Source organism: Gracilinanus agilis, chromosome 1 (genome assembly GCF_016433145.1).
Source record: "Gracilinanus agilis isolate LMUSP501 chromosome 1, AgileGrace, whole genome shotgun sequence".
NCBI classification, from domain to species: domain Eukaryota; kingdom Metazoa; phylum Chordata; class Mammalia; order Didelphimorphia; family Didelphidae; genus Gracilinanus; species Gracilinanus agilis.
In genome coordinates, this window is record NC_058130.1 from 195834750 (window position 1) to 195853997 (window position 19248).

A 19248-nucleotide genomic window follows, 5' to 3' on the forward strand; every position below is an offset into this window, starting at 1 on the left:
TTAATATAAGGCTATTCTCACCAACAATGGCCCAGAGCAGTAATTATTAGTAATTAGTAATAACAAAAAGAATATAGGATGACAATAGGAAAAATGAGATGTAAATGATCACATTTTAAAATCTTTATGTTGCTTTTAACAGCTTAAAATGTTATTTTTATCAGACTTAAAGGGAAGGGAATAGGTATTTACATAGCACCAAGTCTATGTCAGACACAGTGCTATATCAATCAAGCTACCAAAAAATTATTTCATAGAAGTAGAAAAGATAGTAACAAAATTTATCTGGAAGAACAAAACAATCAAGAATATCAAGGAAGGGGGCAGCTGGGTAGCTCAGTGGATTGAGAGCCAGGTCTAGAGACAGGAGGTCCTAGGTTCAAATCTGACCTCAGACACTTCCTAGCTGTGTGACCCTGGGCAAGTCACTTGACCCCCATTGCCTACCCTTACCACTCTTCTGCCTTGGAACCAATACACAGTATTGACTCTAAGACGGAAAGTAAGGGTTTAAAAAAAAAGAATATCAAGGGAATTGTTTATTGATAAATTATCTATGAAGAACAATCAAGGATATTTATAAATATTTGTTGACCTTCTAGTAGATATAAATTTCATAGAGAAATGGACTGAGTAAAAATAATTGTACTTTAAACCTTCTCTGACACCTACTACTGCCCATGAGCAATTGTCATTCATTGTGGACCTCAAGTTCTTTATCTATAAAACCAAGGGTGTTCAACTATGGTTTCTATTTCTTCCAAATTTAAATCACATACTGCCCAGTACATTTATTTATTTTTAATGAAACGAATACACAATGGTTTGTAAACTTGGACTAAATGGTTTGTAAACTTAGACTAAAGAGAGAAAGCAAGCTTTCCTTATAACTCTCATGTAAGAAAACTCACCTTATCTCCTTCTTCCACATCACAAATTTTTTCTTCAGTAGCAGGGTTCAGAACTGGGAATTTCTTGCCACTCACTGAATTATGCCATTCATTGTTTATAAATATCTATTGGAAAATACAAAAGGAAATCAAAGTTATGTACCTATTGTAGTGGCCTTGGAAAATTTCCCATAGTGATTAAAATGGAAACACTCAAAACATCTTACTCATGTCTCAGTGATATCACTTTCCTACCATTCCAACTCAAAGATACTACAGTTCTGTAATTCCTTCTTCTCCTTTTACTTAATTTTGGGCACATAAAAATGTAAACCATAACATATACTTTGAAAATATCATTCTAGATTGCACACAAGTCCTATAATGGTGAAATGAAGTCCCCAAATGATTTCACTCAGTTCTTACAAGTTGTTGCAAGAATTTGGAGGGCTAAGGCCACCTGTATAATTGCATATTATTATACTATACTTTATGTTCTTAATAATAGGATGAGTTTTTTAGAATTTTTTAGAATTCTGAGAAGAGGAATACAAGATAGATGTCTCCATCTATACATACACATGTAAGCAGGTCATGGCAGTGGGCTAGGGGAATCTCTCACTCACAGACAATTTGAAGGAGGAACCCTAAATACCCTAAATACAAGGAGGAACCCTAAAGGATCAAAAAGAGGCTCATATGGTATACATGATAATATATACCCATGTTTCCTGAATTCTTGGCTCTCAAATTTATTTTTTTATGTCTAGGGTCTTTTGATTCATGTTAGTTTATTAAATTATCTTTATTTAAAATCTCTTCTGCTTATCAATTTAAACTGTGGTATCTGTGGTATTTGACTGTGGTATCCTACTTCGAAGTGCCTTCAAACTATTTTTTGATCTTCAATGAGAATTAGTACTTCTACTGATTCCATGTGCTTGATGCTGATGCTGAAAATTTCATTCCCAATCCAGGAGCAAGAAAGTAAGGGAGAGGTCTCACCATTAAAATCAATTTCCTACTAGATCTCAGGTCTGCTTTTGATCCATATATTCAAAGTTATTGTGTAAAGCTTTCACAGTTATAGAATGATGTGTTCCAGGTGGAATTGGTTATTTCCTGGTACTATTAGAGGAATCAGTCATAGTCCAATACAGTATTCCATTGCACAGCTCCAATATCTTTCATTGTTTCAATAGTAAAATACCTTCAGGAGACTAGAGCTTGAGACCTATAGCATAACTTCCTTGCTTCTTGTCTCAGTCCTTCCTCATCCATATGGATGCTGCTTCCAGTCATCTTCTGACAACTGAGACAAGGATAGCTGGTTCAGTGAAAAAAGGTTCACATATAAGGCCAGCACACTGCCTGGTGGATATTCTAAGTATTCAGTTACCCTTCTATTTGCTTTCTGGATATCACACATAACCTTCACAAGTTCTTTAAGTATCATCACAGTTTCTTTTTGCTATGGCATTTGGGATAGGGTTTATAGGTGAACCTTATTAGTCTTTTCTAGTCTGGGATGTATGTTGAAGTCACTATTGGCTAATACAACTACCCATCTCTGCCATGTAGCCTCCAAATTAGCATTGGTCAAAATATTTGTTGATTGATTATTGTTATGCAACATCATAAAGTTTTTGGATTTTTCAGTTTTGTTTTCTGGAACTTGGCTCAAAAGACTTTATCTTCTTCATTATCTTTATATCATTATATTATTATTATTAAATTATATTATAATATACATTATATCATATATCATTATAGTCTGCATTGTCCTTGTCATACTGGAAAATATTTATGGCCATCTAATCTATGATTTTAATGGAGCAGGTGTCTCTTTCTCCGGTTATGTCCTGAGGGAGGCATTCCTGTATCAGTCCTTAATGTTGTCTATTCCCTTGAATTTTTTTCCTGTTTTGTACATTCCCAATCATTGTTTTTTGAACATTGTTCCTTTTCTCCCCTGATGTTCTGTGGTTTTCGCCTTGGTCTCTGCATCTGAAGTTTGGTTCACTTGCTTTAATTTTATGGCCTGCTTAAGAGAAAATATTCCTGGGCCAGATAGAGGCCAATCTGTTCTAAATTGTAGCAGGTTCCTCTTCTAAAAGTATACTTAAAGGCAGGGAAATGAACTCTGCTAGGAGAAAACCTTCTATCTCTTGGCACTTTTCTGATGAGGAAGGGTATAATGCAATGCCCCAAAGCAACAGGATCAGGCTGGCTAATCTGGAACCTCCATATCAGTTAAGTGATCTATTTCAGGGGAAGGCAGGTAGTTTCACAGCTTCTCTTTTTCCAGTGAGCATAACTTGATAGCTCACCTCTTAGAGGCACTAAAGTTTGGGCTACACTGTACCAGGAAGAGAACATTAATACTTATCTAGTAAATGAAGTTTGTGTGGACCTTCCAATGATATGAACTTAATGATGGGAGACCTAAAAACATTTATTGAAGTATCAGATTTTTCTTGCTAAGTATTACAAGAATAAAAGTAAATAGAAAAATATTGAGACATGACAAATAGATGATAAGGGAAAGACTGAACCAAGACTGAACCAAATATAAGAATTGAAAAGCCTCATTTAAGTTAAATAGAGATCCAGTAAGAAATAAAAGCTGAGAACATTATGTTTACTTAATACTTTACTGTTCATAAAAAAAGTCTTTTCACATACATGTCTTACTTGAATCTCAGAATGATCCCATGAAGTAAAATGGGAGTATAATAATCCCATTTTACAAAGAACCTAAGGCTCCTAGTGTTTACATAGTGCATATGCATGGCCCAGTACAGTGATAGAGTAGAAAAATGATCTCGTGATAGATTTAAAGCTAGAAGAGACTCTAGAGGTCATCTACTCTAACTCTTTTTTACAAATGAGGAGGCTGAGGCAAGGAAAGATTAAATAACTTGCCCAAGTTCACATAGCTGTTAAGTGATAGTGTCAGATTTCCAAAGCAAATAATTTGACTCCGAATCCAGATATCTTTCCAACATAGCAGTCTGCCTCTGGGACCCAAACTCAGAGCAGGTAATTGTTATAGTAATGCTTTCTGTCACCACCTAAAGGCAGGACAAGGTATAGACTAGAGAGGCAATCACACAAGAGCAGTACAGTGGAAAACATTCCAGACCTAGAGTTGGGAAGGATCAACTTAGAAGCCAACATTGCCATTTTTAGCCATGCAACAAAAGCAAGATTCTTACATTCTATGAGCCTCAGTTTCCTTCTTTGTAAAATTGTCTGTTATAATAATACCTGCAGTACCTATCACAAAAGGTTATTGTAAGAATCAAAAGTAATAAGGCAGGTAATATTATTTAAAACCTCATATGGTTCAGTAAATGCAAGCTATTATTATTATTAGAGTTTAACAGAAAGTAGGACAGAAGAGGAACTTTTAATAGATTTTTTTTTTGTGAGTTTACTTGTTTTCTCTTCCAGAACATCTCTCTTTCATTTGGACGGGGCTATTTATTTTGTATTCATTTGTTTGCATTGCATTTGTTAATGTGAAGGTTCAAGCTTCCTGAAGCATTCACAAATTTCAAATATGGGGAAGTATGGTTTTTGAGACTTTGCAAAGGGAGGGAGCATAAGATACCGTGTCCCTCATCTGATTCTGTCTCTCAACACATCAGCAGACATGTAGAGAGGCTTTAACTTCAGTTTAATAGATACATAATACGATTATGGAAAGAACTGTGAGAGACTCTTCAGGGACATCTAGTTCAAAGTCTTGAGCATGACTACTGGAAAGAAAATGTGTTGAAATTATTAACTATTACTGAAAGTCTTACCATTGTTTATTTATCACCATTAGGTGATTTTCCCCTCACAACAATTCAGGAAAGCAAGTTTGATTGATTAGTATCACTCTTTTACATATCATAGATTAATGCTGGAAGGCACTTTTGAGGCATTTAATTAAACTCCATTATAGAGATGAAGTAACTGAGCTCCAGGGGTAAATTTATTTGTTTAAGGTTATAGAGGTATTAAATGACAGAGTTAATATTTAAACCCAAGTCCCTTGACTCCAAAATCCCACTCATTTTCTATTGCACCACACTATGAAGCCTAAAATTCTAATAGTACAGAGGAAAGTTACACTACTTGGGTTGATATCCTGCTTCTGACACTTTTTGCCTTACCTGTTTCTGCCTTTTGCCTTATCCATTTTGCCTACCATATTCCTTACCCATCTCTAAGACACTATTTCATTTTAAAAATGAAGGGATTGGATCAGATCACTTTTAAAGTCCCTTCCAGTTTTAAATCTGTATTCAGATGACCTGTGATATTCTGATTATTGATTTTTGCCAGAATCATTAATTATCCCTTTTGGAGGGCAAGAATACAACAAAAAGCAGAGAAGGAAGCAATAATGAGACTCTGAGAAAACAGGATGGAAAAAAGGACAAAATGAGGATTTAAAATGAAAAAGAACAAAAACATTGAAAATAAAAGAATGAATGAAAATAAAGTAGAAGAAAAGATAACAAAGCAAAAATTAAGCAAAAACAAAACACTTTTATTTCTGTTTTGTATTTCAAGTCTGAGAACAGCTTCTAAGAATGATTTTTTGAAAAAATTAAACATTAACAAATTGGCAATCCTTTATGCTTGCTTTTTATTTTTTATTTTTTTATTTTTGCTCAGCAGGGAAGAAGAGAGGGAAGCCAAATAATATCTCTCTTTGGGAGCCTCATCCATCTATCCTGTGCCTTACAAAATAAAACAAAAAATATACCTGCTAAAAGCTTGGTATCTATATTCAAAATGCCGTAAGGTCTTAATTTCTTAATTTATCTTTTAGTCATTGGAGTTTATAGCACAGTATGTTTCAATTAAAAGCCACACATGCAAAATGAAAATAAATTGATTATAATAGAACCAAAAGTACAAAAATCTTTTCTACACCTGCATTACAAAGAATATTTACTTAAAACCTTGACACCACTGAATCCAGGGGAGCAAATCAAAACAAGGAGACCTCAAGTTTAGGCAACTGTATCAGTTTCATTTGAACTGTTTGGGGGCATGTGCTTTAATTGTAATACATAATGACATAAGGCATTTTGTAATTTATGTAACCAAGATTGGCCATATAGTTCTTTAAATCTAGTCCTTTGGGATTGTGCTCCTGGGTGTCGCCTTTTGTTCCTTGTGTAATTAAAATAGCAACTGTATGCACTGTCTTTTTGAACTTCTCAGGAGCTAAAAATAACTATAAAGTGGAATAGTCACCCAGGATATAGGCATCCCTCAATTTATATGATGTAGTTGTATTCCCAGGAAGTTTCAAGTAGGACAAATTTGCAAATATTATGGATTATTTACTAACTTTCAATTTATGATTTCAGGTATACTTTATTTCAACTTCTAATTAGTTTTCCAATAAAAGTAGTTTCTAATACTTCAGTTTCAATTTTCTAACTCCTGTCTCTCTCTCCAGCAGGTACCAATCTATAGCTAGCCACTTAAATTCATTAGGGACCATTCTATTTAAAGGATTACTTAAAATTCTTCAAAGAGAAGAATGGTTATTTAAAAAAAAATAACCCCCTTTACCTTCTCTCTTAGAATAGTCAAAATTTGTTCCATAGTAGAAGAATGGCAAGGGCTAGGCAAATGGGGTTAAGTGACTTGCTCAGGGGCACACAGCAAAGAAGTGTCTGAGACAAGATTTGGACCCAGGACCTCCCATCTCCAGGTCTGGTTCTTTATCCATTGAATCACCTCGCTGCCCCAAGAATGGTTATTAATTTGTTTTACAAGTTAATTTATTTTTGTTTTAAGTTTGTACTTTTTATCATTCCAGGTTTTTTTTTTTTTGAGCAGAGAAACATACTTGCCATCAAAGAGGGTCTACAAGTTGACAACTCACTGTATTCTGTGAATTGATATAGAATGTCAAGAAATTTCTAACTTTAGAATTCAATGCATCAGCTTGGGAAGATTTGTATGGACTGATGCAAAGTGACAAGAGCAGATCCAGGGAAACAGTTTTTATAATAACAATATGACACAGGCAAGCAACATTGAACAGTACAACAACCACCCACAATTCCAAAAGGCTCATGATGAAATTTGCTATCCAACTCCCGGATATGGAACTTATAGAATCAGTGCAGATTGAAATAAATACATTTTCCTTTTGTAGGGACCTTTGCAATTTGAAAGAAGATGCCAGATAATTGAAAGCAGTGACTCTGACTATAGAATTGCCAACATAGTAGGAAGATATTTTAAGGGTTCTTAAAGGGTTCTGCTTATGGATAAATCTTCATAGAGACAGAAACAGTAAAATCAATTTTTATAGCAAGTTAGGTACATACCTAAGGAGTTGGCTATGCTCAGAGATCATAGAGAATATCTGTATAAAAAAATCCCTCCCCCCCTTAATATACAAGTTAAAACAATTTGAAATTTGTGAAAGGTACCACAAGTTTTTCTTTATAGGAAAATAGGAAAAGGCACAGAAGTCAAGAATCTGAGAATTTCAAAAGCCTTTCGCTTTTCATTATCTCCCTTTCTGGCCCATATGCCATCTTTCTGGTAAAGAAAGAGCAAAGCAGCACTACTAACCAACAGGCTTCACAACTATATTCCATCTCCTCTACTGATTAATATATAAATTATTTTTAATAAAAATCACACATTGTTTTTGTTTGTTTTAATCAAGTTATATATAATGAAATATAATTTAATATAATAATGAGTTTAATGAATTTAAAATTCAAGATTTTATCTTTTTTGCTTCCTTAGGGTTTGCTTATTTTTCGGTTTTCAAATTTTTAATGCATATTCAGCTTATCAATCCTCTTTTTTAAATTTTGCTCATGTATGTATTGAGGGATATAATTATTGAGGAAATAATTCACTTTCTGATAAAAACCATATGGAAAACCAGAAAGTAATTTGGCAGAAATTAGAATTAGACCAACGTCTTAAACTAAACTAAATGATAGATTCAAAATAAACAAGTGGGCCAAATACATGGATAAAATGCAGACTGCTACCTTGTGATGCAAAGCTAGGATATAAATATGAATTTTGCATTTTAAAATACGACAAAACTTTATTTAAAATGTGAAAAATATTTTTGGCTCATAGGCAAGACAGAAACAGAATATGAAACAAATCTGGCCTTTGGACCACAGTTTGCTGATCCCTGTTAATGGCCCTAAAACAATAATCAAATGTGAATCAATATACCTTCAACTGACATGGAGAGAAGTTAAAATTTAACCAAAGGGTTGTGATAAATAAAAATATGAAATAAACAAGACTGATCATATGAACTTAAAAAAAAAAGTTTTTGCTGGGTATGCACTTATTGATGATTGATTGAAGAAAAAAATCTATCCAACTTCTTAGTCAAGCATTTACTATCTCATATTTTTAGTCTTTTCAAAGAACTAGCACTCATTTTGGTTCATCTCTCCTATCTTTCTGAGTTCCAATTTATCTATTTCCCCTCTAATTTTTAAGATTTCTCTTCTGTGATTATTTTTCTATTTATTGATTTTATATTATTTTTTAAATCTCACCCTTTTTCTTTTCTGTGGTATTGAGTTGCAGATTCACCTCTAAGGATTGTTTTAGCCGTACCTAAAAAATTTTGCTTTGTTGATGCATAATTACCATTGGTTTTTATATAGTTCTCAATCTCTTAGACACTTTGTTCTTTGACCCAATAATTCTTTATAATTTCATGATTAAATCTTCATTTGATTTTCATGGTTTGTTTGAGCTATCTTGATTGAGCTAAGTTAATAAATTACTATTTATGCTGCTGTGGTTTGTGAAGCATATATTTAACACCTGCTCTTTTTACATTTATTTGCAAATTCTGCCTATGCCAAAACATATTTTACTATTCTAAAATATCATGTGGTCCTGATTAATATGTATATTATTTAGTGGTTCTTTTTGTGAGGTATCATTAATCATTCAGCTCTAAATCTTTGACAATTTGTTCAATTCTACTTTTCCCTTTTATTTTTCTTTTACATTTCTTCAACTGAGAGAAATGAACATTAAAAATTTAAGTTCTTATGATATTAACATATATATCATTTTTTAATTTAGTAAATAATTTCCCTTATTGACATTGAAAATATAATTTTATTATTTGCTTTGTTATCCATAGTTCCTTTACTCATCATGCAATTTCCTCAATCATTTCTACATTTCTACATTATGATTTTGTGTTGTTGCTTGGTTTGGTAGTATAATTGCAACTGCTTCAGGGGATTCACCTCATCCATAGTTTAAAAAGTGCTCATTAATTTTATTTTATGTATATATTCATTTTTAGATATGTTTTGTAAGCTACTGGTTTGTTTTTTTATCCCATTTATCATTACCATTTTATTGAATTGCTTTATAAAAATACCATTAAAATTATGAGTTAATTTTATATTCCCCTCCATTTGTGTCTGTAGTACTGCTTTGAAGAAAAAAAAATTCCTTTTCCTGGGCTAGTCCTTTGTCCAATGATTAGTTTTTCTTAATCTTATTTGATGAAACACTAATTTTACAAGTTTTCCTCCCCATCTCACTACCCTTACTGTTTGTAAACCTTTTCTCTAGTTTTGGTGTTATATTTAATTTGTTTATTTCTTTTTCCTAATTTCTCTAACTTATCTAATTCATTTCCAATTCTCCCCTTATTTCCTATCACCTAGGTGAGTAGTTAAAAATCTCCATCTTATTCTCTCTGAGATTATTTTATTCTTTTTCTTAATTATTTTTTATCTCATTCTGTCCATAATTCTTTTTTTTTGTATAGTCTTATTCATAGTTTAGAGACTTTTTATTTCTTTTTTGAGCTTCTTTGTGTTCCTCAAAGAATTAAAGCTTACACACATGTATGTGTCATCTTCTAATTTGTGTATTCAGAAATTCTGGGCTAATGTGCTGTGGTAATAGTATACACATTTTTCAGAGTTTTTTCCCCCTTTCAAAATCTCATGTTGAATCTGTGCTTATTGTATTTGAAGTCAATTCATTTGAAATATATAGATACTATGTGTTTTCTTAGGGTCCTGCCTTTTGCCTTCTTCTAGATTTTTTTTCACTTCTGCATTTTTCTATTATTATTTTTTCCTTTTCCTTTTCACTTCTTTGAAAAATATTACCTCCTTGAATTCAATTTTCCCCAATCTAATTATTTTTACTTTAAGAGGCACAAATTCTAACATTTGTCTTTTACCACCTTCCTTTTTTCCTTTTGAATCATTCTGGAATTGCTTTTTTTTTTTTTTTGTATTCATTCTTCTCTTGAGAATCCAAAGGGTTCTGTTTTATCAGACTTTGATTTACTTACCACTTTCTTATAATATTGGTGAAGAGAGTTTTTATTCTTTTTGAAGGTTTAGTACTCATTATGTGGTAAATATCCAATCTATCATCTTGTTAGGCAGTCACATAATCTGAAAGTCTCTTGTATTATTATTGTTTTGTAAGATGAAGACCTCTAACATTAAAGTTTCTTTGACATATATAAGCAAAGTAAAAAAAGAAAAAAAAAAGATATTATGAACTTTTCTAGGCCTAAACTAGCAAACCAAACTTTTGTACATGGTACAGCTTGGGGGCAGCTGGGTGGCTCAGTAAATTGAGAGCCAGACCTAGAGATTGGAGGCCCTACTAGCTTCAGATCTGGCCTCAAACACTTCTAGCTGTGTGACCCTGGGCCCCACTGCCTAGCACTGACCACTCTTCTGTCTTAGAACCACAATATCGGTTCTGAGACAGAAGGTAAGGATTAAAAAAAAAAACAACAAAATGTTACAGATCAGCAAGAGGTTTCTTAATGACCACAAACAAAGTTTTGCCATTTCTCCATTCCCACCTATTAAGGGGGCTGGATCTTATGCATATTCGTTTGGATAGGGAAGATAAGCTTTTACTAAAACATAACATGAGAACAGAAGTAGATCCAACATTATCAAAACATTAGAATCAGAAGGGACAAATAATATTTATTCTAACTCCATTTGTGTGAACAAAAAGAGAATCGAGGATGTGATGTCATTTCACTTATCTATTTATGGCAGACATGCTTGTAATAACCAGAATTAAGTCAGTTATTATATGAGATATTATACTTTTAAAATATTGCGTTCTAGTATTTACACATTTTTACTGAATTGACTCCATAAATTTCATCTATAAATCTGACTTACAGTATGATTAAAAGCAAATTTATACCCCTAAATAAAGCAGTTCTGAAAGGAATGGAGTGCAGAATATGACATTTTCCAAAAAAAGAAAAGAAAATGTTGAGTTAACCAAAGTTGTTTCATGCAATGTTTATAAAAACAAACATGCTCAATTTTAAAATGCCAACATTTTCCAAGCTTTAAAATGAGTCCCCTCACTTTTCCTTTTCTGGTTTCTCTATTATCAATATGGTTTGCCCAGAAAGCAAAATGGGGATCTCTAGATATAACAAATACACTCCTTTTTAGCTTTGCCCTGCAGTTAAAGTAAGAATTTCAAATTATATAACAAACCACCCCAAGTTCTGAGGAACAGGATGGGAAATCAATATATCTTTCTTCATGGACCCTACAATTTGATTTGCAAGCTTTTATGTAACAGCATAGAAAGAGCACACATCACAGAAACATTTTTAGGCTTAATAAATCTGGAGCTCTATTTTATTTTCACTTTAGCTACCATTTCCTAAGTGGAAGTGCTTGAGGCCTGCTGTGGCTGATGTTCCTAGTAACACTGACTAATTAGCTACTGGACATCTGTTCCAAAAGCAATAAGCTTGTCTAGTGAGATAAATATTTTCATAATGCATACGGCGTTACACTGGGTTTCCTTCCTGAAATAATCCTCCCTAAAATATTCTTTACTCCCCCACTTACATACATACAAGGCGACACAGTGATTAACTCTGCCTGTTAAATAACTTGCAGTAGTTCTATAAAAAAGACTTGTTAACTGGATGATTGGAGCAGAAGAATCCAAGCAAAGTCACATAAGGTTATTTTTTCCAGTTTAATATCTTGTATTTAGTGAGATTCTTTACCAGAACCCTCTTGTGCATAGCTACTGCTAATTTATAGAAGATGTTTAAATTAGGCTATTTTAAATTAACCTTTCCACTCTTTTAAATAAGTATTTTTAAAACTTGCCCAAGGACAGGTACCCATTGTGCAGTATGCATCTACTCACCTTAGTATGTTGAATTTTTAAGTTGCTGATTGGGGCAGGTATGGTCCCCCCTGCTGGATTCGCTTGGGTCTGTTTCTTAGACGACATTTCTGGGCTCCTCCTAGACAGACAGGGGGAGTTCAGTGGCAGACAGGCTGAGCAATTTTGTTCTGACAGAACCCTTGGCTTTATAGTTCCTTTTTCTCTGAACTGACTGAGGATCATTTGCATACTGGAATGTGATTGGATGAACCAAACTCAGAGTCAAAAGAAAATGAAATGACTTCTTTTATAACACATTAGGTAAGAAGGCCTTGATTTTACATTTATAATCTTTAAAAAAATGTCACTAAACCTGTAGCTTGTCAGGAAGACAGTTTATTTCTTGCAAAAGAATTCACAATTCTGCAAAAGTGGACTCTGTAGCAATAGAAAGCAGCTGCTTTGGCTCTTTAAGCTGAGATCATTCTCCCTTTCCTCTCTTCCCCCTTTTTCTTTTTATTCTACTGTGGAACTCAGTTCTCTGCAAGGTGCCAACAAATGGAACAAGGCAGAAATCTTTGCCTGCACCTATTTCTGGAAATTAGAAGGGGGAAAAGATCCATGCTCCTTTTTTTTTGTTTTCAGTTAAAAGACTGCCCATTCTACATGTTATTTCATCTGAGTCTCCCTACTTTGAGGGAGATGATACTGTTTTTATCCCTTTTCCTTAAGATGAAGAAATGGAGATTTGGTGATTTGTGTATCTCATGTCCACTGTGGGGCACTCATCGCCTCTGCTCAGCTAGTTCCTTTAAGTGGGGGACAGAAATGGCTTCTGTTTATCATCCTTTCTAACCTTAATCATAATGACTAAGCATTTTGGAGGCACAAATTTACTGGGGCCCTGAATGATGAAAGTAAATATTTAAACTCTAACTGCACTAAAACTTTGTGCCACCTTGTGCATGGTAGCTGTGTGGCATAGCTAGTGGAAGAGTAGAGAACTTGAAGATGGAAGGCATCCTGACTATGATATGGACAACTTGGATATCAGTTGGTCAAGTCATTTTCCCTTTCTGGGTTTTAGTTTCCTTCTCTGGAATGTGGGTATGGTAATACTTGTATTACTTTGCCAGATTTTGGGAAGAAAACACTATTTTTTTAGGATTATGTAAGCTTCCTTTTCATCTCTCAGTTGCTCCTCCTTTTCACCAATCTCTGCCAATGCAATGCCCCTTCTCCATGTGCACTTGATCCCTTCTCTTCTCATGGTCTTCCACAGATGGTATACTCAATCATATCCTCTTACTCTCAAATCCTCAACCTTTCCTACCAACTGATTTTTCCCCTATTCCTTCAAGCATGCCCAAGTTTCCCTAAAAAAACCTTTGCTAGACCCCTTTTCCCATCACCTCAAACTTGCTCTCTCTCTCTCTCTCTCTCTCTCTCTCTCTCTCTCTCTCTCTCTCTCTCAAAATTATCTACACTAGCTGCCTTCATAGTCTCTCCTCTCTCTTAGTTTTTCAATCCTTTGTCTTCTAACTTCTAATCTCATCACTGAAATGAAACTGCTTTCTCTAAAATTGTCAGCGATATCTTAATTGCCAAATCTGATGGTTTTTCCTAAATCCTGATCCTACTTGACCTATCTGAAGCATTTAATACTGTTGACTGCTCTCTCTTTCTCTCTTTCGCCCTACCCTAGATGATCTCTCCTTTCTGTTTTTTGTGTTGTTTTTTTTTTGTTTGTTTGTTTTTTGTTGACACTACTACCTTCTAGTTTGCCTCTTACACATCTGATTACTCTTCAGTCACCTTTGCTGATTCAACATCCATATCTAACTGGCCTCTAACTGTAGGCGTTCTTCAAAGTTCTTATCTGGGCCCTCTTCTCTTTTCTCTCTATACTTTTTGGTAATCTCTGGTAAATCCTAAAGGTTTTAATATTATTTCTATCCAAGTGATTTCTCAGAATTATAAAATTAGTTCTAATCCCTCCCTTTAATTTCAGTCTTCCATCACCATTTGACTATTGGATACTTCTTTCATTCTTTTAAAGTAATTTTTTTAAGTTAAAAAATATTTATTTTCTTTTCCACCCATCTTCAATCCTACAAAGAAGAAAGAAAAACAGAAGAAAAACAGAACCTTTTCCTGCCTCCAAAGAAGAAGAAAAGTAGAAACTTTCTAACAAATATACATAATCAAGAAGAAAAATCCCATATTTGTCACGTACAGATATTTATAGCAAATTCTTCATTTTCACTGTATGTCTGAGACCTCAGAGACATTTTAAACTCAATATATCTAAATCAGAATGCACTATATTTCCCTAATTCTAAACTTCCCCTTTCCTCTTGAAGATATCACCATATCTCTAGATTCTTAAGTCTACAAGTTTAACATTTTCTCTACTCCTCATTTTCCCTCACTTCACAAATCCAATCAGTTGACAGATTTTGCCTTTTCTACATTCAAGCAGTCTCTCACATCTGACCCCTTCAATGGACTGACAAAGGTATCTCCTTATTTATGAGCTATCATTACAATAGTCTTTTAATAGATCTTCCTACCTTTTTCTTCTTCATTCTGTGATCTAACAAAAATGGCCTTTTTCTTTTTTCTCACTCATGTAAGTAATTTCATCTCCCTATTTCCTTGACTTTGTACTTGCTGTCTTCCCAGACTTAGAATTCATTTTTTTCCTTACTTCTGTCCTTCTCTTTCTTTAAGATGCACCTGAGGTATCATCTTCTGTATGAAACCTTTCCAGATCTCCCTAACTGGTTATTCTCTTATTCTCAATCTTATATTTAGAAACTCTTGTCTATATTTGTATTTTTTAATTTTATTTTTGTGTATCATGTATTTTTATAAGTACTTGTTTTCTCTGGGCTAATTTTATGTTAGGATTGTTTCAAGGGTTATATTTCTAAGCCTAGTGCCTAGCACTTTGTTGCTGTTGTTCAACTGTATTGTTCAACTGCTATCTATTACCCTATTTGGTGTTTTCTTGGCAAAGATGCTGGAATGGTTTGCTATTTCCTTCTCCAACTAATTTCACAGTTGACGAAACTGAGGCAAACAAGGTTAAATGACTTGCCCAGGGTCACATTGCTGGTAAGTGTCTGAGACTGAATTTTAACTTAGGTTCTCTTTGACTTCCCAACCCTATACTCTCTCCATTGCAACATCTAACTACAAAGGATTGGTAACACTGACTGGCTAATTAATACATACATATAGTAGGAGAAATCTCAGTAGTAAGTACAAAGCTCAGTCTGTCCCAAATAAACCCTTGATTCTTACCCTCTAATTTTCAATTTCTCTTTCCTAAGAACTGAATTAAGTATTATGTATGTACATTTTTTTTTTTCAGAAAACCAGCTTCACTACAGTTCACAAAAACAAGCTTTTGACTGAGTACACAATTGCAAAACAATAGCTTTTACATAATTTCACTAGATTCATGCCTGGAAATTATCAATCTCTTGTGATGACTTGCTTCTGTACAACTTGATATCCAAATAGAACATAGTTTTGATGAAAAAGGTTAATTAAGATCATGGATCTTAAGTTAAATGCTCTTTGACACATTTGGCTCATAACCTCCATACTTACACTGCAACCTTTGATCATTTTTTGTTAACATGATAAAATAAAAAATTATCTAATCCTGCCCATTGGACTCAGAGAATCAGTAACTATAGACTAGGTATGCTTTGTGTAGCAGAAAGTATACAATGAAATGCAATAATCTTAAACTGGCAAAAATATTCTATTCAATCCTCCCATCATTGCTTGTTGTTTTAGCAACTCAATTCAATTCAGAATTGTCATTTGAGATCTAATATAAACTTCTTCTGGTGACAAGGATTCTTTGAAGACAGTGACTATATTTCCCATGTCTCTTCTCTTGATTTTAGCTTTTCCTCATGATAGACACTTAGACTCTTTAACATACCAGCAGAGAAAAGAAAAAAGAAAAGAAAATGGCTTTCCATATTTAAGACACTCTAGACTATGAAGGCTTAGAATTTGAACTTAAAACCTTAGTTAATGAATAAATCATTTTTGGCAGGAAAAGTGGACTAGAAAATAGTTTACTATTTGTGAATTAAAAAATGTATAAAGCTGAAATCTGAGATGAGTATAAGCTATATTAATTGGCATTAATATCTACTTGTTGGATTAAATTAAACTGGATTTGGAATTAGGATACCTGGATTTGATTCTTGAATCCCAATTGAAGCCCTTGCTATCTAATAACTTGGGCAATACATTTTAACATTTTGCATCTTGTTTTATGTCCTTAAAAAATGAAATAGAACTAGCTGACCTTACATGTGGTTCCTGACCCTAAAACCTGTGGCCCTATAAAACAACACTGGGTAACTCACACCATCTGCTTTTCCAATTCTTACTCCCAAGACACAAAAGCATCCTCTCTAAGCACATTTTTAATGTATGCTAACTTCAAATACATCCTATGGGAAAGATAGTACAAAGACAGGAATACTAAAGATTGGAGAGGCATTTTTACTGATGAAATTATTTTTTCATTCAAAACTAAAGCAAAGCTAGTATCAGAAATCTAAGTGAGTTTTTTTAAAAAAATAAAACATTAAAAAAGATTATAAAGATTATAAGATTGCAAACCATTTGTCCCTCGAAGTGATTTAGAATATTTTTTTGAGTTTCCAGTGGGCCTGGAAGTTTTATCTCCATTGAAGATGATAGAAATTCCCAAATAGAGGTAGAATACAACAACATAACCATGTCCCATAAACATGTTATGAATTTTTAGAAAAGTATCCAAGAGATTCAGATACTTCAAAGGGTTGAGAACCTGCTTCATAATCCTGAGAACTCATCTGATTTAGACCTCATTGAAAACTTATAAATTATAATCAGAGCTTTACTTGGTAAAATGGGCTGTTCATCAAAGGCACTCTTAAAATCTGATATGATTTGTAGCTTTCTTGATAAAGAATTTAAAAATGTATCAAAAAAAGAGAAAAAAACCTTATTTCCATACCAAATAGCACAAAAAAATGATTGTAGGAAAAAAAGAATACTTATTGCATATTAAACATTTTGAAATGTGAAAGGTTGAAAAGTTTGTTGTGGAAGTCCGTAAATCTAATATTACAAACAATTTCAACAACAGAGTATATTTTGTCATAATACATTACTACTCCATCTCTGAGAGATCAGCATATATGCTGCTTCTCTCTGATCATAACCTCTTCATTTTCTAAGTCTCTCATTAATTTCTCTCTTGAATTTTTCATTGTTTGACCCTTCCAATCTTGCCAGTTCATTTGTTTTCTTTTACTATCATTATTTGTCAACCAAAGTGAACTCTATGGTCAACCCCTTAAATGCTACAGTCACTAAAATAATGGACTCTGTATCCTGTAAACCCCTTGACATAGCCTATGCCAATCTCCAAACCTCTATCCTTACCATCTATTTTATCCAATTCTATTCACAGGCTACAAAACACTGCTGAAGTAAACATCACCTACAAGATGGCAAATTAGTTTGTATTACATAATTGTGTTCCTGAATTCACAATTTAATACAGAAATGCCCCACAAGACAAATACTTCCTGATAGAATATCATTTGATTTGATATGATATTATTCAATCAGATAAAACAGAGTTCTTACTTATTATGCTCATGCCCAATATACCCTCGACATAGCCCAGATAAGCAGATTTGTACTTGCTTTATTTCTCATCTGCAATGACAAAGTCTGAACATTCCTTCACCCCACAAATTGAAGCAGAAACCAGACAGTGGGGCAGGTAAAAAAGAGCAGGGAATAGATAACATCAACCAATTATAAGCAATATTATTGGTTAATCACAGACACCAACTACTGCCTTAAGAGAAAAAAGAGATAAAAAGAAATCAATACGAAGTATTATATGAAAACATAGCAATTACAATCTTATATAACAATATATTAAAGAAATCCAGTGAAAGAAAAGACAGAGGCAGAATGAAGAAAACAAAACCGATTTTTTTGCATATGAAAAACATCTAAAAATAAAGACACGTGATAAATGAGAACTCAAACAATTTTTTTCTAAGGATATGTGTGTGTGTTTTTTCCTATGGGTGTGATTATAGAAAAGATAAAACAATAAGAAATGCTATTAATATTTCAAAGCAAAAATAAAAATGTACAGTGTTGAGAGATAAAAAGGTAAACTACATTGTACCTAAAAAGTACCATAGATGATAATATATATGCATGAGTGTACATATATATTTACTGTTGATATATAAATAGAATAGTTTTATATATATTCATATATACACACATACATATATGTATATGTACATATATATGACAAATACATAACATTTAAATTCACAAAAGTTTACTAAAGTGAAAATAGATATACATATCATATAGATATCTTCTAAATGGGAACACTAATAGCATACCTATTTAATTTCATTTCCTATTCAGCTGCATTCCTTTGAACTTATCCATCTTGACCCTAGGAAAATCAAATCAACCTTGGTATTCAGATCTCATCAATTCTATCTGTCCTTCTCCACCTCACCCCTTATCCATCATCCCCCAGACTTGTTACCTTTCCCTTCCCTACCCTGCCTTTTTTTCAGCTTCCCTTTGTGTGCTGTCTTCTCCATTAGACTATAAGCACTTTGGCGTCAAGAACTCTTTTTTTATATTTATATTTTCAGTGCTTAGTACAGCTCTGGGCATGTAATAGATAATAATTGTTTTTTAACTGACAACTGACTGATCTTAGCATTAATAGTATCTTCATAAAATAGATTATGTGCTAAGGCACAGAGAAAATGTAAATATATATTTAAAAAAGAAGAAATACTAAACCTATCTATGAGGACACTTAGTAATAACATGCTCAACAATGAGCAAGTAAAAGAACAAGGAAAAAATGTGTATCTGAAAAAAAATGAGGATGATGGCAAAAGTTTAGGAAGAAGGTAAAGCAGTCCATAGGAGAAAAATATATATTTGAAAATATACATTAACAAAATAAAAAGATAAAATTGATGAACTGAATGTGTGATTATAAAGATGGGAGAATGAGAAAATTAATGGACTCAGAATAAGCACAAGAGATATCTTGAAAACCAGAGGAAAATAAATAAAATAGAAAGCAAAAGTCTAT

The 19248-nt window shown here is 33.2% G+C and overlaps 1 protein-coding gene across 2 annotated transcripts in view; it reads right to left on the reverse strand.

Annotated features, from left to right (window-relative positions):
* Positions 1 to 12314, reverse strand: part of LOC123233386 (retinal dehydrogenase 1) — a 161381-nt gene extending 149067 nt beyond the window's left edge. The window contains exons 1-2 of one of the 2 annotated variants that reach the window (XM_044659503.1): positions 12105 to 12314; positions 912 to 1016 (exon numbers count right to left, since the gene is read on the reverse strand). In XM_044659503.1, coding sequence (XP_044515438.1) covers positions 912 to 1016; positions 12105 to 12314 — 315 coding nt within the window. The remainder of the gene's footprint in view (positions 1 to 911; positions 1017 to 12104) is intronic. The other variant, XM_044659512.1, reaches the window with a different exon arrangement.
* Positions 12315 to 19248: the final 6934 nt, after the last annotated feature.